Source organism: Seriola dumerili, unplaced genomic scaffold, assembly GCF_002260705.1.
Source record: "Seriola dumerili isolate Sdu_G_001 unplaced genomic scaffold, Sdu_1.0 BDQW01000081.1, whole genome shotgun sequence".
NCBI lineage: Eukaryota > Metazoa > Chordata > Actinopteri > Carangiformes > Carangidae > Seriola > Seriola dumerili.
The window spans coordinates 1,172,645-1,196,417 of NW_019174336.1; the positions used below are offsets into that span (position 1 = coordinate 1,172,645).

General features: G+C 41.1%; 1 protein-coding gene across 2 annotated transcripts; it reads left to right on the forward strand.

Annotated features, from left to right (window-relative positions):
- The first annotated feature begins 1,356 nt into the window (after nt 1-1,356).
- On the forward strand, nt 1,357-23,773 carry lrsam1 (leucine rich repeat and sterile alpha motif containing 1). 2 transcript variants are annotated; one of them, XM_022744528.1, is made up of 25 exons: nt 1,357-1,604; nt 4,717-4,901; nt 5,124-5,180; nt 7,870-7,914; nt 8,077-8,154; nt 9,271-9,339; nt 9,425-9,509; nt 9,587-9,708; nt 9,864-9,954; nt 10,535-10,644; nt 10,786-10,815; nt 11,540-11,662; nt 12,528-12,667; nt 12,777-12,821; nt 13,813-13,883; nt 15,361-15,460; nt 15,588-15,675; nt 15,812-15,886; nt 17,369-17,449; nt 17,757-17,852; nt 19,500-19,598; nt 19,728-19,859; nt 20,229-20,295; nt 21,727-21,932; nt 23,084-23,773. In XM_022744528.1, exons 2-25 carry the CDS (start codon nt 4,830-4,832, stop codon nt 23,204-23,206), a joined length of 2,205 nt encoding a protein of 734 aa, XP_022600249.1. In that variant the 5' UTR covers nt 1,357-1,604; nt 4,717-4,829; the 3' UTR covers nt 23,207-23,773. The 2 variants fall into 2 exon arrangements, with proteins under 2 accessions (XP_022600249.1, XP_022600250.1); XM_022744529.1 differs by having other exon boundaries at nt 23,052-23,109.

Genomic DNA, 23,773 nt, shown 5'->3' on the forward strand with positions numbered 1-23,773 from the left:
GTAGAATGTCAGACCAATACACAATATGTTAAATTCAGTTTCATAACATTTGTATGTAGTAACAACATTATCATTATTATGGATTAAGCTACCAAACAGTCACTCAACCAGCTACAACATTAAAACGCTGCTCATGCAATGGATCAGTAATGATAAAAATATATAACAGTGACAAGGTCCAGGCTGCATAATAAGTGACCTTCATAGTTTGAGTTTAGTTTTGGGTAATGCACATTTAAATAATGGTTTAATGTAGGACGTGAGTTTAATAAACATGAACCAAGCTGAAAGATTTGAGAGTTCGGTTCACTCTTCAGAGACAAAGTCCTGACTTCACGTGCAGTCAGTGCAAACACTGCTAACAGTCTTGTCAGGCTAAAATAGTAAAATGACTGGACACTGTGGTCTATCCAGCTATTTGAACATGTGCAATCATCGAGATGGTCTATGTCAATGTGGACATGGAGACAGCCCAGCATGATGTGTCCTCATGTCACAAGTTCAGAAATGAAAGGCAACAGTTATTCAGGGAGTTGGGTCTTCTGTACATTGGGTCACTGTACATTTAAAATACCTGCATTCATGTATAAAACAACTTCCCCTAATAACTAAGAAATTAAGAAGAAAGTCCAAATTCTGATTTTCAACACAGAAACCAAACTTAACACAATTCTTTTGGGCTGTAGCCAGCTCTGCATATCTCTCCATACAGACTACTGATTCACAATGAAAGAACAAATGTTCCAAGCTCTCAGTATCATTTTCACAGAATAGACAGTTATTCACATCATCATCACATCTCACAGATCACCCATGTTGTAACAGATTCAGATTCAGTCTTTTTTTTTTCTAAATTATACGTTTTTATTTATTCTTGGCTTTTTTAATTGGTGAAAAAACAGAAAGTGACATAGAAGACATTGTAAAAACATAATAGACTAAGTGTATATGAAATTAGATTTTAGGTGTGTGTGTGTGTGTGTGCGCGCGCGCGTATACAATAATAATAATAATAATTGGAATAGCAATAATGACAATAATGCTAACAATAATAATGACAACAATAATATATAATAGTAATAATGTGGTGATAGCGGCAAACTGTGCAGGCATGTATACAGACAGTATAATAATGCTTATGTAATATGATAAAAAAAATACATTAATAATATGATAATATATAATAATGATAATAGGGGTGGTAGAAATTATTTTTATTTTAGTATTTAAAAATATAGGATAAACACACAGCAAATAATTCTCTGTGGAGGGCAGTATTAGGCTTTACAGTGAACAGCCCGCCGGAAAATCATTAGAAGAAGAAGAAGAAGCAGCAGCATCACAAGGAGAAAAATAAATAAATAAAACAGTGATCAACTGTATACGGCTCATATCAGGAATATTGCTGTGTCTATGTAATGTCTATGAACTGAACATGTAACGTAGGAGATATTTTTCGATTGCTTCAAATGACTGATTGGACCACTCGCCACCCACCGTTAGATGTTAACGTTGACCGAGCAAGGAAACATCGGAACTCCCCCTTGAGTAGTTACATCCAGCAGAGCAGCGAGGAGCAGTGACACAACATCAACAAACAGCCTGTGAGTATGAAACTAGGCTCTGTTTAACCTGACTTCATATCTAGACGTCGTGTTGTTATAGTTTGTGTCTTATTATTTACACCTGCAACCTGTGTTAGCTCCTGTTTGCTAAACGTTGCCAGGAGTGGAAGTTGTTAACCTTATGTTAAGCTAACCTTATCATCCCTGTCATTAAACCTCCGCTGTGGAAGCACTGAAGCGAACAACACACAGTTAGCTAACAATGATGTTGCTATTACGATTAGCATAGGTAGCTTTAAAGCAGTTGATATGAGGTGCAAAGTGTTGCTAGGTTGATCACCCTTTGCCAACATCTGTGGCAGTTATATGTAGCATTAGCTACGTCATTTACGGGTAACCCTCCCTTCCCCTGTCCACATCCAGCCCCACACCCACAGGGCCCGTGGTGCTTACATACACAATATACAACACAACTGAGCACACTCCTGTGCAGCATCACTAACACGTCACATGATTCAAAACGGTGTCGTTACAATAAGTCTTTTATTTTGAAGTTGAAGTGTAGGACAGATCTTATCTGACAGGCTATATAGATTACATTGAATATATGTACAATCTCAGTGCAATGTCCACCTGTGACCTCTTTAAAGGTGTAATGTGTAGGATCATGCTACTTGCTCCACATCCATAGGGGGCAGCATTTCACCTCTTCCTCCCTGTCCAGTTAATCATGTTGTTGTTTTCACTCCATTGCTTGTAATTTATGATTTATATGTGCATTTATTGTTGATAGTTAAAATTGTTGATGTCACTGAAACAAATTATGAGTACTTGTAATACAAACAGAATGTTTGCATGACACATGGGTGTCAGTCTACAGCAGCATGAAAAAGGAATGATGACATCATCACAAGGGCAGAGTCAGAAATTAAGGTTTATTGTAAGATACTTTACTTACAAGGTATTTGGCTTGGTGTTTGGTGCAGTATACAATAAACATATTAACAGGAAATAATAAAAAGGTAAAATACTTCAACAGTCAAAAAGATGAATATACATAGATACATATATATATATATATAAAAAAAAACTATGAAATAAACTATGTACAAAAGTGTTGACAAAACTCTAAGCAGGATGTGAAAAAGATCACAGTATTGACAATATCTGTTCTGTGCAGGGATAATACTCCAAGGTGTTACTGTAATGTGGTTGTTGATGGTTGATGAGGACAGACACAGAAATAAAGGCAGGTGCTGGTCCATCACTGGGGAGGACTGGACTGGAATTCTGGTCCTGATACATGTTTGTCTACATGTGATAGGACAATTAGTTTAGACCATACAAGCTCTTTATATTCAAACATGTTAGGTCTGTTGTGTGTGTATAATAAATATTAGGCATAAATATGAATATGCTAAAACAAATACAGTATTAGGCAGTGGATCCTGAACCTGCTGGTTCTGGATCAAACAGTCTCTTTGTCTCACTTGTAAAAGAAAAATTACTGACGCATCTATCTGGACAACAGCCACAGGAACAGGCTAAATTCTACTACATCACTAAAACATCTGTAGACATCATCAATCATACATTTATGCCACCTAAAGTGTTTGTCAGTACGGTTCGTCATTTGCAGTAATGATACTTTTCGCTACAGACCAACATTAGATGTTATTCACCAGTCTATAAGAAAAGTTGCAGCTCAGCATCAAACCGCATCTCTTTACCTGGAGCTGTCTCCAGCGGTGGGAAGACACACTCTGCGTTCCTGTGATGCTAGATGGGAGTTTTTTGGGTTTTTTTGTCAGTAGCTGTAGCGTAACTTCAAGCTCTGGAGGAAGCTCTCCTTCTTCGTGTGACTGAGGGCAGACTAGACGCTACACTGACTCACACAGCATCTAGTGTCTAGGTGGTATAACAACACGGTAGGGGTGGGCGATATGACGATATTAGATCGTGAAGGATTACAACGTGAAGACGATCTTTCAAACTGCAGAGATCGTGGGATCGTCTCTAGGGCACTTTCTGTAAATTCAGTTCTATGCTGATGCACCGACGCACCAGACGTATTGACGTCGTCAACCTGACCGACCAATCATAGCGAATTACGGGCAGTGACGTGCTTTCCTACCCGCCTCCTTGTTTGTGTGTGTAGCGGTAGCACATGGAGAGCGATGGCTGAAAGCCAAACGGAGTTGGTCGCTAAAAAAATTCCACCTCCATTATATGGAATTGGTTTGGATTTTCCGCAACTGATCAAGCGCAAGCAAATGTAATCTGCAAAGTTTGCACAGAAACCGTTCCACGTCGGGTGGTAACACGACGAACCAGAATGTTGTTGTTGTTTACCTTAAACTTTACGTTGTTTGCACATGCAGGCAAAACTGCGACGATTTGAAATAAAATCTTTTAAGAAAGGTTCTTTGGTCTAAATTGTCTGTTTTTCTTTTTCCAATTTAAGATCGTGATAAAATCGAAATCGTGATTTTATTTTTAAAAAATCGTGATATGATATTTTTGCCATATCGCCCACCCCTACAACACGGTCTGGGACGCGGCTAGTTGGTTAGCATGCTCATTTCAGTAGATATCTCTGAAATACAATAGATGCAAGTCTTGGTCATGACATCATCGCGGTGGCTCCTTCACATCTCTATCGGGATATTGAACTGTTGGCAGTTCAATATCCTGACAGTTCCTGAGCAGGCGGGAAACCAGAGCGGTTCTGTAGACTGTCAAGAGGTGTAGCCCTAAGCCTCCAGTCGGCATCCCGTGAATGCAGTGTCTCTTTAAAACAGAGCCTCTAAATCTAGATACAATGAGCTAAGTTGTCAACACTGCAGCTGTAAACACCCAACAAATAGAACCTGTTTTTACCAGAAACTCCAACTCAGATGCACTTGGCTGACCACTGGTGGAAATACCATCAGTCAGTTAGTCAATCAGTTTGTTTCCAAATGCAGCATGCAACTGTTTTCAGTTACAAAGCTGTGATACAGCCACTGTTCAACACCTGACTCAAACATCAAACAGCAGAAAAAGTTAGCGACCAGTTGGTTAAGGAGCATTTAGCAGCTGAAGAGCCAGATATTTGGTCAAATTGCTTCATCTGATTAGTCCGTAATATCACAATTGTCTTACTTCTCAGTGTGCAGGCAGTCTGGACATTGTATTCCTACCTGTCCATCAGTCTGGAGTGTTGTGGAGGGGCAGGAGTGAAACCGAGCAGGCAGAGAGACAGCAGGGCAATCAAGACCCAGAATGCCTCTGTTCTTCAGAAAGAAGAAACTCAGTGATGACTCCCAAAAAAGACTGGAATATCAGCTGTGTCGGGTAAGAAGAGTCTGTTCATATTACAGTGTAATCAACACCCTACTGTCAGTGCTGAGGATCACATCAGCAATCTGCAGCCTTTTTTTGTCTTCATTATGAATATGAAACTTTTTTTCATTCATCAAAATGGCATCTTCCCAATTGTGTAGCTCTTTCAACATTATATGTCTTTTCTGTCTATTCTTTTTCTATTTCAAACAATGGCTCATCTTTGTGTTTCAGTCTAAGGAGGCGGGTGCTGATGACATCCTGGACATCTCAGCATGTCAGCTCTCAGAGGTGAGTATGTTACTGTGGACTGTTGTGAGGGAAGCTTAACTGATGAGTAGTTATTGAAAAACGTCTTCTACCTGTACTTGTACTACTGCAGTGCCTTCACTGTATTGTAGAACAGGTTGAGTTCAAACTGACCAGACAAAATCGCTACAACTGCATTACTCAATGCATGTTACACCAACATTGAGCCGATTCATTGAAGAGTCACATGCTGCGGTCCAAAAGTCAAAATGATCTCCTCTCTTACCACTTCTCCTCGACCTTGATGGAAAATGTCAATGAGGTGAAGGAAAGATGTGAAGGAGAATTCACAAGGACTTAGGAAAAGAATCTGACTGCTAACTAACTTTATTCTTTAGATTCTTCTCTCCTAACCACAAAAACAAAACAAACAGGATTGAAATGTTGAAATAAGATGACATGAAAGAAAAATAAAAGTAGAGAAACCTGAGCCATTAAAATAATAATTAGATAGAAACAAGGAATAAGAAATCTATATTTATGGATTTGGGCTTCAGTCGATCAGACCAGGATTTCCATCATTTCTGGATCGAGTCACAAACATAAAACAGCTGCTCTGGTGTTTCTACATTTACGTGGGTCTGCTGTGGTGAAACTACAATGGTGCATCACTTTAAATGTTGCTGCTGCAGGGAATTGTGGGATGGCAGTTCTCCTTTTCTCTAGTAAAGGTCAAGTGTTTCCTTTACTAAAGGAGATAAGATAGGAAGCATTGAAGCTCCTTTCCTCCTCATGTAGAGAAGTGGAGCAGCTGTGGTCATGATGCTGCTCAGATACTTCAGCTCATTTCACTCAGTTTGAACCTTTCTAAGAAAAAAAAGACTTTTTGACTGCAGCCACAGTTGTTTTTTACACTTGTGCTTTTTCCACTGTCACGTGACAATATGTCTTATAAAACGGCTTACCACCCAATAAAAGACGCAGTTCAAGTTTCAGCTTCACCTCTTTCTCTCTTTCTCACTTTACTTTTTTCTCTTTTTCATTCTCTCTCTCTCTTTATGGGAAGTCAGTGTCATTAAGTCAATAATCCACCTGAGAGAGAAACACCAGTTCACCAGAGCGAGAGATGTTCCAAAAGTCCAATAGATCATTTTTTCCTTCCTGATACCTGAGCATGTGAATTGGCAGATACTGAAATTGACACTGATACTGATCCAATGCCATTGCATTAGAAAAAAAATGAACCAGCTGTTTACTGCTAACCTTGTACAGATGTGATATGATTGCTGACATGACTCAGGTTAAACTTTTTGTAAAATATGAATAGATACATGAATAGAATGTAGCCATAGAATCTTTCTTCTATTGTCTAATAACACTATAATAACACTTCCTACACTAGAGCCACCCCTCCAAATTAAAGCCTTATATATTGAACACATACTGTGTGTGTGTGTGTGTATGTGTGCGCGTGTGTGTGTTGTGTCCATGCCTATTTCCATATTTGATCATTCCTTGCTCCTTGTTTCTCTCTCAGTGGTTTTCCATCGCTCCACTGCTCTTATTCCTGTTCAGAGTGAGGAAGCATTTCTGAAGAGACATTAGCAGGATACAAGACACCAGCCTTCACAGACACATCAGACTGAGCTGACTCTACATCACATCACTGCACTTTTGCGCTCAGATTTTACATCTGCTTAAAAATAGTGGATAAACAGCTCTTTTCATTCATTAGAAAGATTTTTAATATCGACCTTGAATAGTACAGTTATGGAGAAGAGAGCCTGGTGTCTTTCATCAATAACTACATTTTAATTACCCGTCACATTTGAGGCCTGTGTGTCAGGTAGAAACATAGTTTGATGGGAGATATATTCACCTCATTTTCCCTTTGTCTAAAACATTGCAGCTAATAAACCATTTCTACAAAACATCATACGATAGTAATATTAATTCATTTACAAAGACAATATCAATAAATGCAGATCCAAATAATTGAATTACATAAAAAAAAAAAAAAAAAAAAACTGCCTTTGCCAATAAAAACATGGTACATGTACATTCAGTGTCTGAGCAGTGACATACATCCACCTACAAAAGTGATATTCAACAAGGTGAAATGTAAACAACATGATGACGTGACTGGAATAAAAAGTATTAAGGTATTAATAAAAATATTTCTAAATATAATTTCTATTAAAGCCAGATTAAGGATATATTGTAAATAAGTAGATGAATTATCATTAGGTTTCTTACTCAGCATTTTCGCTCTGCAGTCTGATGATGAACAAACTGTTACGATCATGTGAACCACATAAAGCAGTTGAAGTTAATGTCAGACTGTTTCTGCTGCAGAGAGGAGATAAACTGAAATGTTTAAAAATGATCAATCAAATTTATAATCATGGAAATATTTAACAGAGTGGATCATTATTCTAATCAAAGACATCAGATTTTTAGTTTTTATTGCCAGTTATTGTCACAGTCTCCTCATGTTATTCTGAGCTGCGGTGATGGAAGAAGAGTGATAGCATTCCTGTTGTCTATTTTCATTGTCCTTTAGTCCGCCCTTATTTTATTGTACTATTATATATATACTTAAATGTATGAAAAGTGCCCTATAAATAAAGTTGTTTATTATTATTATTATTATTATTATTATTACAGTTCGTATTTATTAGTGTGTGGTAAGAACTGCAGGTGGTGACATCTTTGTTCTGTTCTTCCATAGGTTCCTTCAAGTGCCTTTTCCATTTGCAAGGTGCTACATAAGAAGGTGAGAATGCACTGTGGAGCTGTAAAGTTACAGCCTATTTATTTCCTATTCAGTGTATGTAATAAGTACTGTTTTACCAAAATCTACACAACTCCCCTCTGTCAGTACATGTGTGTGTCTGTTTCCCTGGTTGAACTCTCCCTGGTTGTTGCTCTCCTTCAGGTCCTTATCCTCCATAATAATGAGCTGAGGTCACTGCTGCCCAAAGGATGTGACATCAGGGCTCTCGCCACTTTAAAGGTAAAGTGATGCACAAGCATGATGAGAAATGAAAGCATATTACAGTGTTGTATGATTTATAACCTCTAAGCCAGGGATGCCAGGGTGAAATTGGTCAGGGGGCCAGATTTTTTTCAAGTGAGACCTCAGCGGGCCAAATTACACTTTCGAACTGAAAAGACCAAACACTGACACACATCACTGTTTGAAATTATTCATTAAGGCCTACATATCAAAAAGAAATTGCATTGGCACCACAATAGCCTCACAATGAGGCCTACAATTACATAGAAGCCTAAAGCAAGTTACAGTACCCTCTGAAAACGTAACATTGTCCTATCCATGCTAGGGCTCTAAAAAACACATATATTCAAACTATTTGAATATCTATTTGCGCATTATTCAATGACGCGCATCACATCAATACCAGGACAAACTAATACGAGACATAACTACTGTATAGGAAGGCTAGTTTATTTAAGTTTAAACATATTTGACAACATATTACCTACATAAAAATAACATGAACTAATGGCCAAGACCGCAGAGCTCACTCTAGCTCTCACACTTGCTCGCTCGCTCACTCTCTCTCTCTCTCTCCTCGCCCGCCCCCTCACGCTCTCTGTGCATACTAGTTTAAATGAACAACAACAATAAACAAATGCTGAGTGCTGATCAAAAGTTTTGTGCAAGCAATTTAAGCTTAGGGGGAGGGGGGGAGGGGGGCTCACTGCGCTGTTTGTCTCCCGCAAAGTCACACCAGGCAGCTCCGCAGGATTAATAAAGTATTTAACCTATTTTATTCGTTCATAACACATTTTTACCTAATGAAATTATCTGATTTAATTCACATTTCACATTCACGTTTTGTCTTTCTAAAACAACTTTACCCACTCGCAAAGCAGACAAAAAATGCTCTCCCATATCAACCCACGGGCCGGATGTGATGTTCAATCGGGCCGGGTCCGGCCCGCGGGCCGTAACCATGGCATCCCTGCTCTAAGCCTTCAGACACGGCGCATGTCCTCCTGTTTCACAGTCAACCTTTGCGCAAGCATCTCATGAGATAATGAAAAATGTATGATGGTTTATCAGAAGACCAAAAAGTCTGATAGACGCCTCATCTCTGACCCTCAGGTTTTGGATCTGCATGACAATAGGATCACCTCACTCCCAGAAGATATTGGGAAGCTGGCATCACTGCAGGTAAAGCCGTCATGAACTCAACTCATGGCACTAGAGGGAATGAGTGTGAATGAAAACTGCTCATCATGTATTTGTGTCCTATCAGATTCTGAATCTGGAGAAGAACCGTCTGAAGGCCCTGCCGGACTCCTTCGGCGATCTGCGTCTCCTGCAGACACTCAATCTGAAGGGTATGATACCGACTGCTCGCCTGTCCACAGGTAAGAGGACGTGTACAAGTCAGATGACATCACTGTGTATTCAACAGGTAACTGTCTCAGTGAGCTGCCAGTATCCGTCAGCTGTTTGAGCAGCCTCCGCACCCTGGACCTGAGCGACAACAACATCGTCCAGCTCCCCAAGACTGTGGCCCACATCCGCACGCTGGAGGTGTGTTGTCCTTCAATCCACGTTTACAGGAAACCTAAAACATAGATCTGCTTTTAGACAAACCCTGTGTGTGTGTGTGTGTGTGTGTGTGTGTGTGTGTGTGTGTGTGTGTGTGTGTGTGTGTGTGTGTGTGTGTGTGTGTGTGTGTGTGACAGAGCTTCACACTTGATGCTGCCATGATGACCTACCCACCTGCATCTGTGTGTACAGAGGGCACAGAGAGCATCCAGCGCTTCCTGTGCAGCGGTGAGTGTTTACTTTGTGGTTTCTACTGCATCGCCTTTCCGTCCCTTCCCAAGCATTTTAACTCATGAATTTAACAGGTAAAAACACAATTAAGACCCAGGGCTCATAATTACCAGGATCATTCACAGCGCAAAGATTTTTCTGCTTTCCTGTGAATCCAACAGAGTTTTATATTGTTTCATATCATCGGGGCTGAGCTGCAGCAATGCAGTTTAGGGATAATCTTTTTTTTTTCCTCCACACCGGTGACAGCATATTCAGTTCATTCTCGTGGACACGATATCTCAGTAACACATTCTGCTTACTGGTCCGATTCTTTATAAACTGAACCATTCCTTTAGCTATACAGTGTAATCAGAAGGCTGTATACTAATGTTATGTGAATAGCCCAGAATTTTAACTCTGGTGATTTTCATATCCTCAGTTCCACTGAATGATTAATTGCCACTTTATGGCTTAAATCCGATTCACATTAGACCTGTTGCCCAACTTTGTAAACTTGGACTTCAGTTCTAATCCTCATGACTTCAGTCCTGAGTGGAAGACTTATGGTAAGTTTCTTGGTTGATGTGGTTTTCAGAGCTGGGGGAGGAGTATTGCCCCCCATCCCAGTATCTGCTGCCAGTGCTGGAGAACGACTGTGGCAAACAGAGCTCTGACTGCTGGGACGGCATGGAGGAGGCCTGGCAGGTAACTATCCCACCCTGAACAGGTGTGGAGGTGAATGATGTGCTCCACTCTAGTGTAGAACGTGGACCTAGTTAATTGCTGTTGACACTGTATGAAGTGTTTTCTTTGAATCATTGAGCCTTCCCTCACTTTCTGTTGCAGAACAAATTCAGTGACTACGCCAGGAGAAAGGTTTGTGACTGCAGCCGACACAGCTGTCAGATTTCCCTACAGATGTGGGGGATGAGTTGGAGAGAAAATCTCTGCTCGTACTTAGAGCAGCACTAATCAATACTTTTGAGCTCTACAGAGCTTTTTAGCATCTCTTAGCTTATTTTTTCTGTCAGTCTCACTGCACTCACCAGCCTCCAGCAGCAGCAGAAACCTGATTCACCCTCCAACCTTGCAGGATTTGGTATATCTTAGTGTTTACCTGAAATCTGCTATATTTTTATTGGATCACTCAGAAAACAGTGAGCCAATCAGAAGAGAGGATCAGAGCCTTCTCTCATCTGATTGGCTCACTGACCTGAAGTGCAGACTGACCGAAGCAGAGGGTGGTGTTGGCTCCATGACGGTGTTGAGGTGGAGCTGGTGTGGCTCTGCTCCGAACACAGCAGGAGGTAACAGCAGGAGACAGAATGAGAACAGGAGGGAGTGTTAGGGAACAGGTTGCTGAAGCAGATGTGACATTACGTCAGCATTTAATGCATAGTGCCCAAATTACAAGTAACTGAACACTTGACTACTAAAAACAAAAACAGTTGACTGAGAGTTTTTATTTTGCTTCTGAGCAGCTCTAGTGCAGGATTGTAGCAAAGCGTAAAAGTTAAAGGTCTACATGTGTATCTTTGAAAGTAGATAGACATGTATATGATGCAGTATATAGACACTGAGCCTGTCCTCCATGCTGCAGCAACAGAAGCAGGAGGAGAAACTGGCTTTCGAGCGGCACCTGGAGGAAAGACAGAAGGAGCACACCCAGCTTCTACTGAGTAACAACTCCCGCAAGGAAAACATCCTCAACTCTGTCCGACAGGTACGCTGCATGCTCACCTGCTCACATGCTCACCTGCTCCTGGTCTTATAAAAATGTTAGTGTCCAGTAGATATGCATTTTTATTTTATTCTATAGATTCTTTGTCGGAGCTTTATCATTGTGTTGAAATTAAAGAGAAACTACCTGTGAGCTGATGGAGAATTTTACAGTTCTGTTGGTCCTTTAACAAGAAGTACAGCTTTACAGAGAGCTCAGCTTCGCCTTTTTATGCCTCCATGCCAAAAGGTCAAAGGTCAACTTCACTGTGACATCATAAGGGCATATTTGCTGCAACCTGTACTGGTTGGTGGAGGCAAACAACATGATAATTGTGGTCATTATACAGTTTTCATTTTAGCTAATAGACTTGCACGATATGAGGAAAATCAATCTGCAATATATGATAGCACTGTTCAGTATTGCCATGACAATATGTGATAAACAAATATTGAAGTGTGCATATACCGTTGTTATGTCTTCCTCTACCATCGTACTAGCTAACCTCATAGTTATCACTGAATTGAGAGTCAATGTGTATAAAGTCAATAATATCTCTCTGGAGAAAAGCAGTAGAGAACATTCAGCATAGTTTTTTCTGTGCCTTGAAAACCCTGTGTGAATCCTTGGTGCGTGTAAATAAATAGATTTTTTCTCATTTACATTTCATTGCGTTTCTCTCAGTCTCTTGCTATGTGTTTATTTCACACGTTCATGTAGTGATGATGACGAAAACATGATTTATAGGTCAGCAATAACAGCTAAACGAAGCTAATCTCCAGCAGCCCAGTGAAGTTACTACCGATCATTGACTTTTTCTAATCTGTTTATTTTACTGTTTCGTGTGAAATGTGTGTGTGATCTGTAGGAGCAGGAGCGTCTGGAGCAGGGAGTCAGCCAGCAGCAGAGGGCTCAGGAGGCCGAGAGGCTGCTGGTGCTGGAGAAAGTGAGACAAGCTGAGGACAACATCAGTAGCCGAATCAGCAACATGCTGATGGACAGCAACCGGTAGGACCTGCAGGAAGCGGCTTTGTTTGACTGTGAAGAGAGTGTGTGCATCTCTGTCACATATTAAATTCATCATTCTAACTGCAGTGTGTTTACATCTTTCCTCCAGGCAGAAGAAGAGCACAGAGTTTCTTCAGGCCATGGAGGAAGATCGGTGAGTGGGCAGATAACTGATCCTTAACATCCAGCTCTATTACAGCAGAGATATGAGGCACTCCAACAAATGGCCACAATCATGTTTTCCACTTACAAGACTGAGCCTGTCTGCCACACATACACACACACACACACACGCACACACACACACACACACACACACACACACACAACTCATCTTCGAATCCTGCACTTGAATGCAATCACTGTGATGCACTTTTTACTGGCCTCAAGAAAAAAAAACACTGAGAGACTTCAGCTCATTTAGTTAAACTGAACTAAAACCATGAGCAAAGAGCACCATTAGTCCCGTTTGAGCTTCCTGTTACATTCAGAATTGATTTTCTGCTCCTCATATACAAAGACCGTCATGGACGAGGACCAAGCTAAATCTCTAACTCCCTGAGTAACTATGTACCTCCAAGAACACTGAGATCATCTGCTGCTGCTGTATTGAAGGTTCCAGTGACAGCTGAAGGAAAATCTGGTGATGCAGCTTTTTTCAGTAACAGCCCAAAGCTGTGGAACACATGACCTATAGATATGAGAGAAGCAGCATGTGTTTAACACCCCAGCGGAGAGGGTGGTTATTCTGGGGCAACTTGGGGCTGTGCCCAGTGCAGATAAAACCCACAGTGAGATTGCACCTCACTGGGGTGGGGGTGGGGGGGAATCAGAACCTGCGGTGCATTTCAGTCCCAACTGAAAAAGAGGCCCTGTAGAGCCGTTTGCCTCAGAGCTGTTGAATAAAAGAGTGCACAAAGAAAGGTTTTCTGTTAAAAGAAAAGGTTTCTTACTTGATTTGATGCATTCAATGTAATCAACTTTTAACTTATGTTAATTATTTATTTATTTCTATTTTATTATAATTCCATCTCATTTGGCATGAATGTTTTTAATATGCTTTTATGTTCATTTTATGTCTTGTTTTGATTACTGGTAAAAGTCAGCAGACCATTACTATAAACTGTTGTTGACTTTCCCCACAGGATCCATACGGAGCATCTGACCGCCATCACACAGGAAGAGGCCAATTCACTGAGGAAACGGGAGGTGGCAGGTAAAGCTCAGCTGATGGAGCTGAAGCTGATGATGTTTGCAGCAGTTGTTTAATTAGTTTGTCCACACACAAAAAGACATCTGTGTTGTCAGAGATTTGATATATTTTCTTCATAGACTCAGTCGACCCAGCAAAAACTAATGCAGCAGTCCAGTTTGTAATGTTCAGTTATTAATAGAATTGATCATTTTGGATGATTTCATGGAGAAATCAGGGCTGCACAATTAATCAAAATATAATCCAAATCGCAACATGGCCAAGTGCAATATCCACATTTTTTGATGAAGGTGAACTGTGTCACATCGTTGTACATTGTTAGCACCATAAGTGTTGTGGTGCTACAGAGTCATTCTGTCCCACAGATCATATTCTCCAGACGTAAATGAACGTGTTTGTTTGGTACAAGACCAACAAAAATCATATCATCACCATCTTTTTTTAAATGTCAGACCTCATGAAGCTATGAAATGTAAAAATACCCATTCCAACTGAAATCACAGTCGCAATATGATATATATATATTTTTTTTGCATATTGTGCAGCCCAAGGACAAAATAATAGAAACACCTGGCTTTATAACACAATAAAAGTCACCAGCATCACAAACTGCAGCAGCTGAATCAACCTGAAACAGTTTCAACACAAACTGAACATTAGAACCTTCATGGAGGCAGGTGTACCTCATAAACTGAACTGAGCATTCAGAAAGTCTTCACACCCCTTCACTTTGTTCACTTTGCTCATTATGTTTTATGTTTTTATTTTTTTATTTTTTCAGTTTTTTTATTTAATAACTTTCCAAAATTTCTGTTTTGACTTTGTCATTATTGGCATGCTGAGTGTATTTTCATATCATATTCATATTTTCTGAGGTCTGTCTATTAAATCAACTCCACTGGTTTCTGTGTTCAGTACAAAGACATGTGAACCAGACTCCAGTAACTGTGTAGACAAACAATGTCACAAACAGCCCTGACTTTGTATCTGCTGTTGTTTTTTCTCACAATCATTGGTTTTGGCATTAATGTATCAACAGTACAGCTGGTGTAACATTTTTCACAAACCCAGACATGGACTCTCTCGTGCTGCTGAGTCATTGTATATTTAACAAAACTTGCAAAAGAATTAAGAAAAAACTCCAGTATTTATTTTTTAAGGAAATATTGATTTTTTTCAGTGAAAAAAAATATATTTTTCTCTAAATTTTGAGTCTTTGTGGCTGTTGAACATTTATCTCATTTTCAAGACTGACTTGAAATACACAGAATTTTCAAGATTATCAAAGAAAACTGTAATTTATTAGACACATTAATGGTCAGATTGATTCATTTTTTGATCACAGATTGCTATTGGTATCTGCCTGAAAAATCCAGTATGGGTCAAACTCTGCCTTTGATTTTATCTTTTCATTCCTCATCTTCCTGTGTGTGGACTCACCTTGTGTTCCCTCCTCTCTCCTCCCTCTGTGTGCTTGTAGCGGCCATGCAGAAGATGCTGTCAGACAGCTGTGCAATGAGCCTCCTCCAGGAGGCCAGTGACTGTCGCAGACAGAGCCTGGTCTCTGAGGCCTCCAGGAGGTTAAACACACACTCACACACACACACACACACACACACACCAGATCTGAGCAGAGACATGGTGATGCTGCAATTATCTGTGGACTTTGAGAAACATGTTGTTGTCTCTTCCCTTGTTCTGTAACAGTATAGAGAACTTGGACAGGAAGTTTGATAAGATGCTTTCCCTCCAAGCTCTGGACAAATCTAAAGCCATAGCTCACATCCTGCAGGAGGTACGTGGTGTTCTGTACCTGTCTGATCTTTCCCTCCTTGGTGTCAGTTTTGTTATTAGAGCGTGGCGGAATCAGTGAGTGTCACCCCGTTTCAGCCGCAGGCTCAGTCACCTGTCATGTCCTCTGACCTCTGCAGGAGGAGATGCAGAAAGCAGCGTTCCAGGCTCTGCAGCTGCAGAAAGACGCTGTACACGGCTACATCCGCAACCAGGTCTGTGCAGATGGGTGGAGACGGGTGGGGTGAGGGTCAGATCTGTCACGAGTCTCAGCTCGGTCCAAGTCTAGCTGAACAACTTCAACATGCTCTCATAGTTTGCAAGACATCCTGGTTTAGCTTTTGGTCAGCATCGTGTTTCATGTTCTACTTTGTGTTTCTCTGTTGCTCATGTTACATTTTAAATTGTGACAGACTTCAATTATGATATTGAAAGTGGAACGCTAGTTAGCATAGCTTGCTTGTGTCAGAACCGATTCCCAGTAGATGTTACACTCTTATGTTATTTTAACCCCTGATGAGTCATCAGCAGCTCCTGCACTCACTACCGTGTCCGTCCTGCTGTAAGGTAGCACTGAATTGTGTGTGTGTGTGAGAGAGAGAGAGAGAGAGAGAGAGAGAGAGAGAGAGAGAGGGGTAACAAGAGGTATAGCCCTGAGCCCCCCGGCCCACCAGGTTTATACCCAGTCTGTTTTAAACAAAGTCTCTAAATCTAGAGAGACACAGAGAGAGAGAGAGAGAGAGAGAGAGAGAGAGAGAGAGAGAGAGAGAGAGAGATAGAGAGAGAGAGATAGAGAGAAGAAGAGAAGAATGAGAGAGAGAAGAGAGAGAGAGAGAGAGAGAGAGAGAGAGAGAGGCCTGTTCATCAATATCTGTCACCATGCTCTCATCATTTGAGATTTGCAGTGAGCTGGAACAAACTACAGACACAAACTCACAACTAGAAATGATGTGGAAATGCTTTGCAAAAAATATGATCCCAATCGGCCAGAGTCAAAAAAGTGGAAATTTGAAAGGCTTCCCCCGCATCATTGAGAGTCCCATCATCTTCAAACTGAAGTCACAGCTACAGGTTAATATTCTCTACAAAAAGCCTCTGTGATAATTAAGGCCACCTTGATGGATATTTGGCTAATTTGCATAATGTGAAAAACAGTAAAATGAATTGAACTTTTTGGCATACAGGGGGACTGAGATACAAATTCCATCATTGGTTAAAATACATGGTCGCCATGGACCAAAATATCTTTGTAAAGGGCGGGGCTTAGTGAATATTGTTCATAACTCATGAACCATTTGTCCAATCATCATAAATCTTGCTACATGTCCCCAGGCCATGATTGGAAAGGGCCAAAGAATTTTGAGTCTGACCCACAGGGGCCACAAATGCAAAAATCTGTACCTCAAAACCAGGTGGACAGAATTTCACCAGAATTGGATTGGAAATTTTATTGAAAAAAATCTGAAGTGCCATATTGATTGGTACGAGTGGATGAGGCCTATGACATATATGTTCATAACTCAAGCTGACTAAACTCACTGGAAACATCCTGTGCTGTGTCCTGAACATACACACTGAGCTCTGCTGACATTTGATGGATCATTTCATCCGTGTTTTTATCCTGTTCATCAGCAGCATGTCCTTGCTCCCTGCTTACCTTCATGTTTGCTTCATGTTTGCTTCTCCACTGTCCCCAGATCAAGCTCATAGAGGGTGAATTAATGCAGCTGACTAAACTGGAGATTAAAAGACGCAATCTTAATGCTGAGAACCTGCAGGTGGGTGTCACCACCGTCTTCCTTTGTCTCCCCACATTTACACATTATGTTTTCTTTCTTCTTGCTCTTTATTACCACATAATTTATTTTGGTTATTTCCCCTTTCATTGCTCCATGGCAACAATTTATCATTGTTCATGCTGATGTTCATGAAAATAATGAACAGTAAAGGGGTTTAACATATTTGAATAGAGTGATAGTGATTATCAGAGGCAGGCTAGTGTCTTATTTTTGGCTTTTGTCAGTATTTACTAATGAGTGTGTGTTGTGACTCTGCCTGACGTGATGGTGTGTGTTGAGTGTGCAGGAGGTTCTGGTGGACCAGCGCACAGCTTTAAGTGATTTGTTGCAGCAGCTGCTGAAGCAGAGGGACCAGAGGGAGCAGGAGCTGCGGCAGATTCTGGTGAGTGACCGGCTGCTGGGACCTCAGTGTCACTGCTGTGGACCAACACACACACGTGTGTTTGACACCGGCCTGACATCAGGAATATTATGTATAATCAATGGCTAGAATACTTTCTACCACTAATGACTTAGTGACTACTCATATTCTTTGTCAAACTATTTGAAACATGATAAAGGTCCATGTAGTGTTCGTTTTGTCAGCTGCTGTTTTTTTATGCCTCCATGCCAACGACAGCCAGTCCATCCATCCCATTCTCTTTGACATGATATCTCACCTGGACTCAAGGTGGAACTGATTAGATTTTGGTGGTCAAAGGTCAAGGTCATGGTGACCTTTTAAAACACTTTTTATCCATAACTCAAGACTTCACAGAAATTATGACAGAATTTCACACAAATGGTTCATATTTTCCATGACAAACAGGGATGTAGTCTGAAACTAGTCTGAGTGGAGGAGGCAGACGACCACCAGGAGGTGATTCTAGTTAGAAGTCCATGTTAGTTTCAATCATATTTAGTCAAACTCACCCTTTTTAGTTTTAGTCAGGTTTGACATTAACATTTCAGTCAAACTTTATCAAACTGATTTCCATCCAGACATGAAAGAAAAGAAACAATGAAGTGTGGAAAGATGAGAAACAACATTAGCAAATCCAATGTTCTCTAACTCCTGAGTCGTCCATGAGTCAACCAGAACGTTTCCAGAGAAAGGAAAAGAAACAACAGGTCACATGGTCATAATGTTCAGGTTTGTCAGAACTGTTACAGAAAGGTGATTTTATTCTGTAACGTTGAGGCCTCAGTGGTTGTGTTGTACCAAACTGTGTTTACACAAGCATTTAAATGAAGTTGTAAAGAAAATGGAACCTCTGCACACAAAGCAAATGAAGCTGTCAACAGCAAAATACAGTTTATTCAAGCACAAAACATCTTCTACATAAAGAGGCTGTGCATTTTAACAACAACTACATGTCCCAAACAGACGACATGTAGCTCTCCTGTTGTTGTGAGAAGCTAGCACATAACATGACACCACTGCCTTTGGTAGTTGGCTTAATTTACATTTAAAGGTCCATATAGTCTAAAGGTCTCTGTCCATGTGTAGTGTGATTATAGATCAGGTCTAGCTTCTATATTAATACTGTGAAAGTATCAAAGCCTCAGTCCACAGAGAAATGCACACAGCCTGTATTCAGAACCTGAGCCTTAAAACCAGCCGTCAGGACTTCTGGAACTTTGTGATGTCACAACAAAGCAGTCACTGCACTCAATGGCAGATTCATTTCAGGATGACACTCGGGGATCAACACTTGCTCTGTCAGACAGACGCTGTCGAGTCAAACCAGCAGACTGAATGTAAAGTCATCATCAGTCGGGTCAGAGACTGAGCTCAAAATGGAAGAACAGGAAGTAGTCTTAGGTCTTTCTGTTGATTGGTCTGTTTAGTCTGTTTGAGATAGTCACAGCTTCACTTTGTCAGAGTCAGGTAAATGTCATCACCTCATGCTTCCCTCCATCTCCTCATCAGTTGATCACGTTTGGCTGCTTTTATTCCATGTTCACATCCACACACTGACACATTTACCTCCCATGTTGTCTCTGTCTCTCTGGGTGAAATGAGCAGGAGTCATTGTGTGTTTTCCAGGCTGAGATCGAGCGGAAGTCTGAGTCCAACCAGCAGAACTACTGGATGATCCAGTATCAGAGGCTGCTGGACGCCAAGCCTGTGTCGCTGCGCGTGCAGGTACAGAGCAGAGCAGGGCACACGCACACGCACACGCACACGCACACGCACACACACACACACACACACACACACACACACACATCTGGAGATTGAATGTGTTGTTCTAAAGCTGTGATGCTGTTGCAGGAGGCGGACATTGAGAAGGAGTTAGTCAGCCTGCTGTGTAAACTGTCGGCTCAGCACTACCTGCCCATCCTGGCTCATCATCGAGTGACGGCTGAGGCCCTTCGCCACATGACCTCCTCTGACCTCAAGAAGGTCCGTGTGCAACATCACGACTCACATAAGACTCAGTTGCTAGAAGCAGTTAATGTAAAGTGGCTATAATCAATATTTATTAATTAGTAGTGGATCACATGACCAGAATTATCACCTAGCTGCAGTTTCCTTCACCCTCATGTTCCCCAAGTTTTCTTGCTACTTTGAGCTCATTGTTTTGCTTCAGCAGCCTGATGTTCTCACTGAAAACCTTTTACAGTCTTCTTTACTTTACAACTGATGCATGAATAAGTAGCTAATAAGTTTCCATATAAACTGAGAAAGTGACTCGGTCAGTGTTGTGTTAAATGAATGCAGGTTTATCGCTCAATGAATGAGCAGAATAATCATCAGCTTCTCTGTTTTCAGCTCGGCATCAATGAAGTGGGAATCCAGAGGACTCTCCTGGCCTGGGCTCAGGAACACCAACCTCAAGGTACATTCATTCAATCTTTATTAAGGACACAGCGCATGGGGGGTTCATAGGAAGAAAACAATTACAAACAAAAAGAAATCCACGTAAGATAAAATCAAAACAAAAGACATTACACAATACTCAGACAGTAGGGACTTTAAGCAGTGACGGCTGAAGTGACGGCCACGGCGTGATGCGATGTCATAGATTCTATGTCGACACTTCCTACCATTGCAGCACGACTGTCAAGTCAAGTCAAGTAAATTTTTATTTGTATAGCGCCATTTCACAACATACGTTATCTCAAGGCACTTTAGACTTTCTCTTTATAATAATATTTACCCAACAATTCCCACCAAGAGCAAGTGCTAGGCGACAGTGGCAAGGAAAAACTTCCTACTGTCCACTACAGGAGAAAGACTAGTTTGCCGTACCGTGACACGTTAAAGAATCAGTACGTTTCTGTCATATTTCAATGACACCGTTAGTAGTTTTATGGATTATGATTTTATTTGTTGAAGATACCTGCTGACTTGACTGATTTTTCCTGTTTATTCATAGACATGTTGTTAACCTCCATCCTCCCTCTCCATCCCACAACCTCACTGTGCTGTGTGTTGATGAAACCAGATGGATTTAAACAAACTCCTCATCTGATATTAAATTGTCTCTAAAGCAAAGATCAGCAGCTCTCGGGTCATTTAAGAGACATATTGTAGCAACGTTCAGAGCGACCTCAGTTTCCTGAAGAAGTGAAGTAGCTGTTGTTAGAGTTAAATGTTGCTTAGAGATCTTTGATTTCCATTACTATGGCAACACGTTGGAATGCATATCACTTCAACCGTTGCTGCTTAAAGTCCTTATTTACATACAGCCTGCAACACCAGTGGTTCCACATTCTTGATGATAACCGGACGGAGCTCAGTTGAGGGTTGGTTAAGGCTGAGATATCGTTTTCAGAATCAGATACCCTACACTTACATCTATATATCGAATTTTGTATTGCAGCAGGACAGGTGGGTGCAGCAACATTAACAAACATTTGGCTGGTGCTGCAGCTGAACCTCACACACATCCTGCTTTATTATATATTAGACAGTTAACTGTTCATGTGTGAGCAGGTTGTAGCCTGATGGGTATAGGAAAGGGACTAAACTAAAAGTAAAATGAGCATCTTACCATGAAGACATACTGTAGATCCTCTGCCGCAGTGAATGAGGTGTTGGAGTCTCAGTGCTCTCTGGCTGACAAAGTAGCAACACTGGTAATAAAGTCTTTGGCTTTCCATTACTTTAATGTCTCTTTACTTATCAGCCATCATTAATGTTGATACTGATTTATCTGCAATCAGCTGAAATCAGCCTTTAAAATCAGCCTGTCGACGTATCAGTCTGCAGGTGATCAGAGTCACCTGTGTAACATTTGCTGTCCACTGATGGTGTTGTTCACCAGGAGCCTGTGAGGCGGTGCAGCAGGAGGAGGCAGCAGAAGTCACCCCCTCGGCTCCGCCCCCATCTTCTCCTCCATTCCTTCCCAGTACATCGACTATCCAGATGCCCAGTCCCCCACTCACCCCGGGGACCCCTGTCACCCCCTCAGCCCCCAGCCCTGTGGAGGGACCAGGGAGCTCTGAGTGTGTGGTCTGCATGGAGACCGGGGTAAGTAAAACCTTCAGTGTCAGTATTAAAACACTACGCTCAGTGATGCTAACATGTCTGGTCCAGGACTGTGACACCTGAACTTTACACCAGTGCTGAGGTGTCACTGGTGTGTAACAGACTTTAATACAGTTAGCACACTATATAAATAAACTTCATTTATTTTCAGCAGCACAGACAGCAGCTGGCCAAACTGTCTTCACCAGGCCATTTAACACAGATATAAACATAGAAATATAACCTCATTTGTTCAGTCAAGTAGACTACATCTGTTGTCTTTACATCCATGTTTACACTGGAAACAGGACCTGCCAATAGGCTTTCATCATGTGGCCAATTTGCCAAAACATTCACAATACAAAAAATATTCACTGTTTAGGCTGGAAAAAGGCTCAATTCCAACTAGAGGGTCCCATCCTGTCCTGTTACGTGACTGACTCCAGTGTTGACAATAGCATTTTCACAGTGGTTGGGTGGCACGGCCGGTGACCGATGTGTATGCAGTTTAGAGGGGGAGACTGTAACCCAGGTTTTTTTCTGTGGCTTCAGTTTAGAGATGTACACTAAGTGCCTCACATGCAGACTATAAGTAGATGCTAGCTGCAGGCTGCACACAGAGAAACCCCTAGTGGCCAAAGAAGAGTTATTTTGAAGATGCATCGACTCTGTGGCGGGCCGCCACTGCTAAATGAATGTAGAGGAAACACTGGGCTGCACTGTACAGTGCACAGAGCAGGGTGCTGAAATACATCTCCATAATGGCAACAGTTTGCCTACAAAGTAAAAGCACAAGGAAGTTCTGACAGGAAGTTCCAATGGTTCTGTTGCTTGATTGACAGACCTCTGAAATATTGGACATAAAATGTCTGACGTGAAGAAAATAACACCAGTTCAGTAAATCAGTTAAAATATGTATTTATGATATAATATATAATATGTGACAGGGCCACAACTCCACATGTGAACATTAAAAAAAAGTCAATTCGAGTTTCATTTTTATCAATCAATTTCTTAAATTGATTATGTTCTAGCTGCCGTCTAATGGTGTAAACTCTTCACAAGTATTACAGTTCCTCCAGAACTCTTTCTGTGTAATCAATCATTATTCATGATGTGCAGATATGAACGTCAGAGCCTCTCCCTCTCTCCAGTCTCAGGTCATCTTCCTGCCCTGCGGTCACGTGTGCTGTTGTCAGGTGTGCAGCGACGCTCTGCAGAACTGCCCTCTGTGTCGCGGCCACATCTCCCAGCGGATCCGCCTCTTCCACAGCTAGAACCAGCCGGGTCACCGTCCTGCACCGAATGCCACTCTATGTATGCATGGTCAAAAAACTGCTGTGAGCTAAACTCGTCATGTACACAAAACCTTTGTAGCTGGATTCTGAAGAGCAGAGCAACTTCCCTGTATTAAGACTATTCTCTCATGTATATAAGTTTAATATAGAGTTATTTTAATGCTGTTGTGTTTCTGGTTGTCACTTGTCACATCCAGGCCTATTATTAGTATTTTGTTGATCTTTTTTATTGTATGATTTTTATTTGTATCATATATGAAGAGCCAACATTAAACCAGTCAGTGGCTCAGGACCTTCTTTACTGATGTGCCTTTCTCTGAGAACTTCTTATTTGTCTCTGTTGCCAACCAAAGTAACACTAGTCCAACATCATTGAAGTCAACTAACAGAGTCTATTGATCATTGTTGGTGTTTGTTATAATCACTAATGCAATGTTTGACAGCTTGTCTTGTCCTCTCTCACTGTCACTTCCTCATCTTGTCCCTCTGTACTCGCTGGAAACATTTATCTGCTTTTAAATGGTGTGAATAATTAAAACATATATT